The sequence below is a fragment of the Micrasema longulum genome, unplaced genomic scaffold (assembly GCF_059751315.1).
Source record: "Micrasema longulum isolate JH-2025_06_02 unplaced genomic scaffold, ASM5975131v1 h1tg000993l, whole genome shotgun sequence".
Classification (NCBI taxonomy): domain Eukaryota; kingdom Metazoa; phylum Arthropoda; class Insecta; order Trichoptera; family Brachycentridae; genus Micrasema; species Micrasema longulum.
In genome coordinates this window covers 121,672-133,720 of record NW_028278181.1, presented here as the reverse complement: position 1 = coordinate 133,720, position 12,049 = coordinate 121,672, and the positions used below count along the sequence as shown (strand labels likewise).

The window sequence follows — 12,049 nt, the reverse complement described above, 5'->3', positions numbered from 1 at the left end:
GATATTTACTCTTGTTTTCTATTATATATTTTGTTGTCCTTTAATAATAAGGAATATTTTTATGTTTTTTTTAATTTTTATTTCCTTTTTTAATAACAATAAAATAAAAAAAACCTTATAATCTTTTAAAGAATAATTTTTTCTCTTTCTTTTATTACACAAAAATATTATATTTGTATTTTTATTATAGGAGCAAAAATCCATAAATAATTCTTGTATATCCACGAACAGGCCATGCCTTTGTAGGATTTTATTTACTATTTTTACTGTTAATATGTTTTTCATTAATATGTATTTTGTTGCATTGTAGTTATCCTTTATTTTTTGAAAACTCTGTTTTACCTCTTTAAAAAAAATATATAAAAAAATGTTTATTAAAGAGCTGCGCTGGTATGTAGTTCATAACACGAAGCATTTAAAAGCAGTTCATTTGCAAAATCATAGTGTATTTAAACGTTAACTTTTTTAAAAACACTGATTTACCCTTTGTGCATCCGACAGCGGAACAGATTGCAAATATTTAGTTTATTTCACATTTAGAAGCAGTTTTTCTGCTTGTCAGCATTTATGATGCAAATTTAAAATAAACCGAGAATAAAATTAGTAACCCCTATGCGTAGACGGATCGATTATTATTGATTGGTATATATTTATTTTTCAAATACGTGCTTTTTTGATTATCACTTTTACAGTACATATTTGAACGGCGCGCAAATGCCGGATTGACGATGACTGTCTTAATAACACCATGTACCTAGTACTTTATAACAAAATTAAAAATGAATTTTTGTTAAAAACATTATTTATTAAACAAATATTTTTTATTTATTTCAACGCCATTATTTATTTACTCAAAGGTGGATTATTACACATTATTTGAGACATATGTAAGTCCTGACTCCATGGGACTAAAAGTCATCATTCAAGCCGTTTCTTAAATCTCAATAGGCCTTTTTTTTTAAAAAATAAATAAACAGTCGACAATGACTTAATTTTTTATTTTTTAAATACGGTTTGAAGACAGACCAGCGAAGTTTCTAAATAAGAATCATCCATATTATGGAATTATGTTACAACAAAAGGGTGTGTTTATGTGTTTTTGTATGAGAGTAAATTTAGATGTGTGTTTATATGCATTAGTTTGGGAGTAAGTGTTCAGGTGTGTGCAAGTGTGAGCATCATTAAATAGTAAGTGGGATTGTATCGCAGCCAGAAATAATAAGTCTTAATTTATTTTAAAATAAGTTAAGGAGTGGTCAAGACGATTGACTCACGCACGGAAGGTTCCGGGTTCGATTCCCGGTGAGAACACAAAAATTAAAAATGTGATTTTTCACAAGCCTGGATGCTCTGTGATTAATTCACCACTGTAATTAGGCCTCCTGGCCTGTTGTGGTTCAAAAAAAAAATGTAAAAAAATGTAAAAAATGTAAAATATATCAATAGATAAAAAAAAACATTATAGTTAGAGCAAGAACGATAGAGGAAAGAGTGTTGCGCATAGTTAGTGCAGATGCAGGCATATGATAAAGATTTATCAGAGTGTTATTTTACTCAATGTGACTTGCTCTGGGATGCTAGGACAACAACAATTTGAATTAGAAAGGATGTAGGTAGGATCGGAATATTTACAGTCTTATATGAGTTGCAAGTATAAAAAATATAAACTCAGTACTTAACATACACCCCACGAATAAGGCGATAATTTTACTAACCTAATAAAAATATAAATGAAAACAAGGAAATAAATAATACATATCAAGATGCTGAATAATATTCATAATACTAATGTACCAAAAAATGTTTGTAGAACTGACATAAATGTGTGACATATTATAAACTTGGTAAAAAATTACGGCTAGGAATAGTGGTAGAATAAGGATCATCCTTATTATAGTGATATAATAAGAATGGTATTCCTATCCATATTCTACGACTATGCCTGTGCGTAATTTTATACCTAGTTTATGCGTAAAGCCTATTATGAACTAAAAAGCTTAAGGAGTGGGTATAGAAAAAAATCGGTCTCGTGATGTTATGGTCAGCGCGTTTGCCTACCGTGCGATAGGGTATCGGGTTCGATTCCCGACATAGTTGACATGAAATATTTATTTTAAAAAGCGTAAGACTGATCGTATTACCTTCATGTAATAAAAATAAGCAAGATACGCTGCGATTGGTTTACCAATGCAGTGCCCTATGCACCATATGGTGCGGAAAGTGAATTATGATGATTAAAAAAATATGGTAATGATAGCCCAAAACTCAAAGTCTTCCTTTCGAGGGTTGATATACTAATTCATCACTCACATATTATGATATCGGTAAAAAAATGTTAGTTTTCAAAATATTGGCACTTTTAAGAATTTTGCGAAAATTTTCGCCTTACGACAGTTTCTCGAGTGTAATAACTACTAATTATAATGTATGTTACGCAACCCTAAAAAACCCTATTTAGTCGCAGTCCAAAATAATACCAATAGTGCTGTACCCTAGCGGGATAAAAATATTTATGCCCCTTTCATTGCCGAAGGTTGCCATTGAATTTTTGGACAACCTGTATAACTCGAAAAGATAAACCAGCCAATGACAAGTCATACGCCTTGTAAATGCATAGATTTTCATATTTCCTTCTTAAAAATGCTCTTCATCTATATTGTAAATTCTATCAATACTAAAAATATTGTAAGTGTGAAAAACGCAAACCCGAAGTCGATATCTCTAACAACACAATTTTAATCTTATCAAGGAGCAAATTGGGACTTTTCCGAAAATGGCTGACTTGCACCCTCTTCACAAAAATAGAACCAAAAGGAATAACGGGTTAAACTACAATTTAAAAGTATTAATATCTATAATCATAAAAACATTTAAAAATTGATATAGAAATTACTATAACAACTCCAGCCACATATATTTAAAAAAATTTAATGTGCCTGAGATACACCTGATGTGGCTACGTTTTTTTTCTGCTATTCAGATTTGGAGATGGACATCGTCATCCCCCTGCTCAGGAAATAATAATAAAATTAATATACGTGGAAATATTTATCCGTTTATAACAACTTTTTGTAATAGATACAATGTTCTTTTTTCTCCAAAATTGATTATCATAGTAAAAAGGAATATTGAAAAAAATATTATTGCAAAGATAATTTTAATTTTAAGTCGTTTAACCTAAAAGATTATCGATGAATATTTTGCAGCCTTGCAGGTGTGTAATTATTTTTGTGAAAACACAAATCAATGCATATATTAATGCAATGATTTTTTTGTGATATTAAACAAAGTATTAATACAAATGAATTGAAATGCAAGATTATAGAGTTTAACCTTTGCAGTCTGTGTCATTAAGTATTTAAGTGTTGAAATGCTATGCTTAATGTTCCGAGTTCAATCCCTGGCTGACGAATATTTATTTGATGTGGATTTTACCGTTACAATTTAATGTTACCTTACATTTGTACCGGAATAGACAAAACTGTGTTTTAAACTGTTTTTTTTTTTAAAAACCAATTTGAATAAAATAAATACAATATTAATGCTGCTATAGAATTATAAAAGTCAAGAAACCGCGTACGCTCATCAAACCAAAGCCAACTAAACTACTCAGAAATGAGTTGTTTTACGTTTTGACAATTAGTTACACTGTAGACGTCGCGTTGTGTCGTTTAGTACGCAACTGCCGATTTAAATTCAATTATGCCGTGTTGTGTCATTTTTGTATGTCAAAATACTGCTGGGATGAAATGTTTATTGGGTGAGATCACATTTTATGGGAAAGTATCGAATTCACAAATAATATCATTAAAGAATTCGATTATTTTACCTTCTAAAAGATTGTTAAAAAGAACGAGGCGGACATTTTGTTAGTATTGCCAGGGTAGTCGAATTGTTAACCCGACTTTTTATTAACAAGCCTTAGTATAATATACAACGGTATTAATTTAAGTAATTACTAAGTTATTATTATTATTAACCCTTATAATAAATATAACGCCTGTATAACACATCTTCTGCTAGACGGGGGAAAATCATGGTACCTCACTAGGGTAAAACAGTAGTTTCGAGAATAGTTGTCTCAAAACCGACTCTCATTTACAAGATGAAGAAAAAACGATTTCCTGGATACATTAATAATTAAAATCAACAATTAAAATTATTTATAAAAAACCCTTCATATACCCCAGCGTCAAGTTATTTGCGGAATTTGAGATCTTAGATATAAGAGAATTATATATTTTTAGAAATCATACAAGATTATTATTATTATTATTATAGTTATTTATTTTATTTTATTAAGTAATTTAACAAAGATACATACGAGAAAACGTACAATTTAAAAGCATTTGTCGAAATAATTTAACATGCATATATATCTTCAATTATAGAATTACACAAAATAGATTTATACGTTAAGTTGTAATACATATTTTTAAATATTTTTGTTTATACAGGATACAATGCAATAAAAAATAAGTTGTACGTGTGTACTCATTGAATAATATTTATTCCTTTATTCTTTTTATTTATTGGCAGTGTAGAAAGTCAATTTGATTAACAATTTTATTTTTTTATTTGAAAATTTATTTATAAACCCTTACGGATTATAACATTCATTTTACAAAAAAATAGTGGCCAATTTATGGATAAATTTTAATGATTCTAGTTTGAAAAGTTCAGTTATATTTAATTGCATTGCTTAGTTTGTTTAAAAAGTTCTCTAGTTGCAGTTAGATGGAGAAGGTCATATCCTAACTTAAATATTTTATTTTGTTGTCTTTGTAGTTTGTTTATGTTATTTTGATATCCTGTTCCCCAAAGTAGTTGCGTATAACATATTTTAGTTTTTACATAGGCTTCAGACATTAGATTTTTTCCGTTTTTGGAATAAAGTTTTTGTTTTTTTTTTTAAAAAGACTCACTAATGTCGCCACTTTGCTAAATAAATTGTTGATATGAATTGTCCATGTCAATTATCTGTCTATTGTTAGTCCTAAGTATTTAACATGTTCAGTTTCAGTAGGCCGTTCATTATTTATGTACGCATCTACTTTATTATTATTTTTCTCTTAAAGGTTTTGTGGAAAATTAATTCTTGTATAATTATTATGATTATGATAACATTCCAGGATGCTCAATTACAGTTGTGAATTACAACACATTACACCGAGGCTTGAGCAAAATTACATTTATTTTTTGTGTTCTCATCAATAATCGAACCTGGAACCTTTCGTGCGTGAGTCAAGTGTCTTAGCCATTACACCACAGAGGCCGCAAATTATGTAAAATTATAAATAAATTAAAGTTGGGTTTTATTTATATTGCGTTATACTTGTATTTAAATTTATGTAACATTATAAATTTACAAAATAAATACAAATCAAAAAATAAATATTAGAATCTTGAGTGTGCGGTGATTTGACTTTGTGAGATATAGAAGAACGAACGCAGACTCCGGTGCCAACTGTCGCCAAGGGGAGGCGATACGGTTGGCTGTCCACATACTGCGGACGTCTCCCGAGAACCTTAACCACGCTTGCCTATATTTCTGCTGCTAACTTTTCGTCGGCTGTTCATGTCAGAACTACGGGAAGCGAACCTGGAAGGGTGCAAAGGAGCTGACGTAGATGCCTGAAGACTCATTGTAGACACTATCATAATCCAACTAGGTAGCGAACATGGAATGATGATGAGGTAGACATTTTTAATTAGATGTGTGAATATTTTTTTAAAAGAAATAATAAAGCTTAATAGGGGTAGGTGAACATCTTAACAATCAAACATTAAACAAGAAAAATATATTATATTTCATAAATGAAACGTTAAAAGTTTGTTTGATTTTTGTCCGTTTTTCCCTTGAAAAATATTCAAGCAAAGTTTGCGACTTAACCCGATTTTCCTTTTTAGTTTTACTTCTCAAAGCGTCCGCTAGGATGTGTTTACTTTCTCGTTTTTGAAAATTTTGCGAGGACACTGTTTATTTTGTCCCTTTTTTGTTTGCTGAGTAAACGTAGATTTTTATTTTGTCTGCAAACCTTTGCGACAAATCAACCCGAAGAGATGTGAAACTTTTAGTCACAAACGGAGCGCAGTGAATTTTTATTACAACGAAATAAAATGAAGCGTGGGTAGATTCAAAGTAAAATTCATGCAGAATTTTACACCCTACAAAAAAATAACAATGCGTTTAATTGAAGAGTATAAATTTAAACATAGCAAAAAAATATTCAATGTACTTGCGAATTTTATTTTAAATATTATTAATGAAAACATTTTTCCACAATACTCATATTGATTTTAAAAATACAATTACCTTTTCTAAATCTATTTCACATGCCTCTGTCGGTATTCATAGTCTGTGATTTTTCCCTACTGGGTAAATTTAAATAAGGGTGACAGACAAATGGCCTACATATACTGAGATGCACTGACGGTGACAGGGGATTTGAAAGTTGCAAATTTAAATTCTTAAAAACGCGAATCTTTTGTAAATAAATATTAATATTTTTACATTTGTTTTATAATAAACTGGACTGAACTAAAAAAAATACGTATTAAAAATAAATAATTAACCTTTCATTGATGCCTTAAACTTTTATTGCAATGTGCGGATCTGAAAAGAGGCCACAAGTCTTTTGAAACGGATCTGGGTACTAAATTGAGTGGCGCTTTCAATGTTGATTATTTTGTAAAGTTAAATACTGGAAAATACTCTAACTAAAAGTGCTGGCCTTGCACGAGCTATAAATCTTTGTAGGAGAAAAGTTTACACCCATTTGAGTAATAAATCTTAATACATGTTAACTTTGCGCAGTCTTTATAAATGTTTAAATGTCTTGCTTTTAAAGAGCCATACATCATCGACGGTAATACATCACCGCGTATGTATCATCAACACCTCATAAGTCATTCAGTTATGTCATTTGCTGGTAAATATATTCAAATGTTGCTAGTAAAAAAAACATTTAAATAAAGGTTTTTCCATGAAAATATTTTCATTCAGAATTTGGAAAAAAAAACTATTAGTCGAAAAAACTTCATGCATACTAAAAGGTGATAAAACGTTCAGTGGCTTAGTGATTAAGACGCTCGAATCACACACGAAAGGTTCTAAGTTCGATTTCCTAAGAGGACGCTAAAATTAAAATTTGATTTTTCTGTTATTAACCACTGTAATCTGTAATTACCTCTTGGTCTGTTGTGGTGCGCAAAATATATAAATAATAATCAGAAATAAAAATGAAATTAATATATTTAGTTGATTGTTCCTCATCTGACAATAGGGAAATATCACATTTTTATATTTATTTTTATTTTATTTCATTGGAAAGCCAACAGACATTTATACATTTATAAGAATCAATTATACAATAAATACATATCATAAAGTCCAATTGGAGGCTTCCACATAATATTGTTATTGTAAATGTTGTCACATAAAAATTATACATAACATAAAATAACTAATCATACAAAACTTATAATATTACTAGAAATGTAAATGAATATTGGTCACACAGTTGCACATTACAATAAATAATACAACTATAGTTGACCATACAGTGTTCATTTATTATGTGCCTACACACAGAACTGCACATCACCTGCATAATATAGGCTGCGGATTCAAGGCGCAACATCATAACTTGAATTATTTTTGGAAATTTCACTTTTAAAGGAAGTTAAAGATATGTTATTAATATCAATACAATTTAATTTTTGATTACACATATGGCAGGTTCTATTTACAAATGAATTTTGAAAATATTTAGTTTTACATTTAGAAATTTTAAAAAGAGATTGGTTTCTGATCTGCGTTACTGGGACTCTAAAATTAATAAGTGACAGAATCTTAGGGCAATCTATCATGTTATTCAAAGTTTTATACATAAAAATATTTTAAAGTATTTTTAAAGTAGTAAATGTCTATGAAATACTGCTCAATAAAAAAAAACAATTACTTATTAGTTCTTACTTATCTATTCTTAGGTTTAAATAATGCACAAAGAAATTGGCTTGCTCTCAGTAAAGCAGAAAAATAAATATAATGTACCATTTTTTATACATAAAATAATTAAGGGGATGAATAAAATAAAAACAATGATAAAATTGAACTAACAATATCGTAGATATAAAACAAGGGAAAAAAGATAAGATTACCAATGCGGAAAAAAGCAGAATCTCAAACCTTATTGTACAAAAGATTGAAGCTGTACAATGAGTTACCTGAAAGAATAAGGGGGTAGAAAAGATCGAAATATTTAAAATTAAATTTAAAAAATACGTTATTGAGAAATTTTGTAAAAAAAATTATAATGTTATTAAATTGTGTATACTAGTTCTTAAGATGTTATGAACTAACTTAATAAAGCATAAATTAATAATATTTTTACCACCTATACGCTTTTTAGCTGCAGGGCGTGTTGGGATGTTTTTTGTACAACGCCCTGGAGGTGATTTTCCACAAATATTTAATGTTTGTTGTGAATCAAAGATGTTGACATGTACATAAAATTAATGACTTTGTCAATGCAAGCCTTCAAATGTTGCACGGCGCATCAAATATTGGGAATATAAAATCCACGTTGCCATTTCATGTTTGATACTAAAATTGCGATTCGCAGTGAATTCGTAAATAATCTCGTTTAAATTCAGCTGAATTCAACAAATTGAGCTTTGAAAGTATAAGTCACGTAATCCTTTTCGCGTCAGGAATTCTAATTGTGGGTGTGCACTAGGAGATCGAGGTTAGTTTCATCAGATATTTATGTCCTAAAATTGGTCGTGGAATAATTGTGGAATTCATTTGTACGCGGACTCCGAACGATCCTTGTGGAATTCCAGTACGTTTCACGTGAATCGGGAATTCGTTTTACTGCTTGCAATTTATTCTACGGGTAAAGATTATTCTCCGGAATACTTGAAGGAAAGTGCAATAAAAGATAGAAAACTTTTAAACTTTTTAAGACCATGATGAAAGATTAAGATCATCAAACGAAAAATTTGTTTGCAGACTAAGTATTTTAAAGATAAAGTAGTCTTTGCACGAGCACAATAAAATATTGTCCTGTCCCGGCATTGGACCTGTTGTCCTCGTGAAAACAGAAATTAAGATAACAGGAGAATGGACTGAGACATTGTCCTAGAGATGTAAAATAGATTACGTCCGCACGCTGCCGCTGCATTGTTATCGCGTGAACGTGCACGGGCAGTCCAGTAGGGCAATAGCCACTTGCTCGGCGCGTGCGTGTCGCTTCCGGTCATTTTTTTCTGCCAAAAATGTCAGCAGGAAAAAATCCTTTTTATTAGTTCGTCTTCTAACAATTCTAATACATCTTGGAATAAAAAATAAAAAATTGCGTACTCATTTGTAACGACTTCGTCGTGTATTCGTTTTCGCAGCGTTCCCCTTGTGAACTACGGTCGAATCAGGAAGTTCGTGGTTTAGAAAAATAAAAATATTTGTTGATAGACTATCAAACTAAGCCAAAATTAAATAAAAATATTTTTATGCATCGTATTATCAGCCCTATGATTTTTAAAAGTTTTGCAATTTTTAAGTTACTCCCCCGGGACGTTACAAGTTCTAGATGGTGAGTTCTGGTAATTGGTGAATTGCCTTCCCGTAAACTAGAAAACTATCACAACAATCTATCATTGGTTGAATTAAAAAACTGGTGACGTTGACTAAAATCCGTTTTGATATTTTTTTTTCATTTTCAAGGAACTTCGCGGCGTTGCTTTAATTTTTACCGTGCGTAAGAAAACATTTTTTATATCCAATTTCAAGTAGTACTAAACTTCCTCATTGTTGTGTTGTCTCTTTGTCCTGTCTTATAAAAAAGAGGCTGTTACCGACGCTGTGACAGGACAATATTCTCTTGTGAATCCAGTATATCCTAGACATGGGAATCCCATTTCAGTCCAAGAAAGTTTCTCAGAGCTCTGTTCTGAAGAACTTGTATCTACGAGATGTATTTTTTGTTGGCAAAACCCCAAACACATGATAGATGGGATAGATTTCCTCATCACACGCGATGACATTATTTTTTCCACGTTAGTTAGACAATAAATATAACGGAAATGAATAAACGGTGAATTTAAATATTACTTTCTTCACGTTTGTAATGCATCCATTTAATTACTCGTCATTAGGTATACGTAATGGTCAATTATATTTACATTTCGCTTCTGATTTTAAGAACCAATAGTTTTGAATCTTATAAAACCATGCTAATATATAAAAAAATATTTGTAATTTGAATAAAGACTCGTTTTTTTCCGATTCCTAGATTCACATTTTAACTTTTAAAAAGTCTGATACTTTGATAATAAAAACACATGTTTTGTCGGTGGTTGAAATTTTTTTTTGAAAAATATCTTGTTTAACATCGAAAAAACAAAACGAAATAGGTATGTGGGACGGAAAACAATTAAAATTATGTTGGACGTTGAAAATATGGAGATTAAAAAAAAACGCATTTGAAAAATACATTATTTAAGCTTTTAAGAAAACTTTGAATATGTTGATCGTTGAATGGAAAACAGAAATTATGGAGAGATTGTAAAAAAATCACTTACCGGCAGGATACTCTGCGACTCTACCATTGCACAACTCTGTCTGTGCTGTTGCTGAAATTTTGGTTGGTAAGGTTCAAGCATCCTGAAAAAATATACCAAAAACCTGATTGGGTTAAACTCGCACGTTAATCGTTACAGTGTTATTTTTATAATGTATGGCTTTGAATAAATATTATTTTTTATACATGTTTACACACCTTATCTTGCCCCATCTGTTGAAGAAGAGAGCAATGGCGGCAACCCAGAGAAGCAGTACCAAGATGACAATCATGGCTTCTTCAGCACGAACAACGACACCACTGCCATCTGTTGAAAAAACGGAAGGATTTTAGCCAAAATTTATACGAAGGGTGTCTTAGCTATCTAACGATCGTCCCCTTGGCTTTGCAATTCTTCACTACTTAGCCGATTCTTTAAAATCACGTATTGCAAAAATAAGAAGAAGAAAGATAAAAACAATAATTTTCTGAAGTATTTTTTTCAACTAGAACTTTAATATTTAAGACTTCAAAAAAAAAAAATTTTTGACTAGCAGATTACGCCTCTTGAAATAACTAAAAATATTGAGTTAAATTCGTTATAAGGATTAAAAAATAATTCAATAAATGTTAGTAAATATTTGTATTTAACCACTTACTGACCTTTTAAGTCTATCACTTTCGAGACGTACCCGTCTCTTTGTCAGGACACTCACTACACCAACATATTAAAATACACTTTCACCTTACATATACTCGTACATAAATACATTTATGTATTTTTTCGTAAATACTTCGTATACTGCGGTGATGGTAAAGACGAAAGTGTATTTTAGTATTTGCATGTAGGTGAATTGAGTGTCCCGAGAAAGAGACGGATACGTCTCGAAACCGGTAGACATAAAAAGTCGGTAAGTGGTTAGTTACAAATTTATACTAACATTTACTGAAATGTTCGACCACGAAGTTAATGCTTTAAACATAAATAAATAAATAAAATATTGAAAAGGAAAGATACTAAAAACAAGAAAAATTTGTAGTATATTCCTTCAATTTCAGGTTTAATTATGCCTCTGACAATTGTTTAAAAAATTAAATAAAAATTAAGTTTTAAAGGTTTTCAAGAATTTTTAATTTTAAAAAAATGTGTTTAAGTGAATATTTAATTTCAATGGATTTAAAAAAATATTAGTGCCTTTAAATGACGGCTATGAATCTTAATATTCTGATTTAGACATTATACATTTACAACTGAAACTTTCTTCCTAAAAAAACAAATACAATTCGAATATTTATGTATTTATTAATTTACACGCCCTATGGGCTTTTCCATATTTTAGAAATTACATTCAAGTGCAGCAGTGAAACGTGAGTATGTAAATTTAGTTAAAATTAAAGATAACATAAGAAAAGCTATAAGATACAATAATAAGTAAAAATCAGGAAATGTATCAACATAGCAATATGGTACATAGAAAAATATTTAA

At 30.1% G+C, this 12,049-nt stretch overlaps 1 protein-coding gene across 1 annotated transcript in view; it reads right to left on the bottom strand.

Moving 5' to 3' along the window:
- Positions 1–9,708: 9,708 nt before the first annotated feature.
- Positions 9,709–12,049, bottom strand: part of LOC148277692 (uncharacterized) — an 87,238-nt gene continuing 84,897 nt past the window's right edge. Inside the window, exons 5-6 of the mRNA XM_088232516.1 lie at positions 10,782–10,890; positions 9,709–10,666 (exon numbers count right to left, since the gene is read on the bottom strand). Of these exons, the coding sequence (XP_088088642.1) occupies positions 10,555–10,666; positions 10,782–10,890 (221 nt within the window). The 3' untranslated portion in view covers positions 9,709–10,554. The remainder of the gene's footprint in view (positions 10,667–10,781; positions 10,891–12,049) is intronic.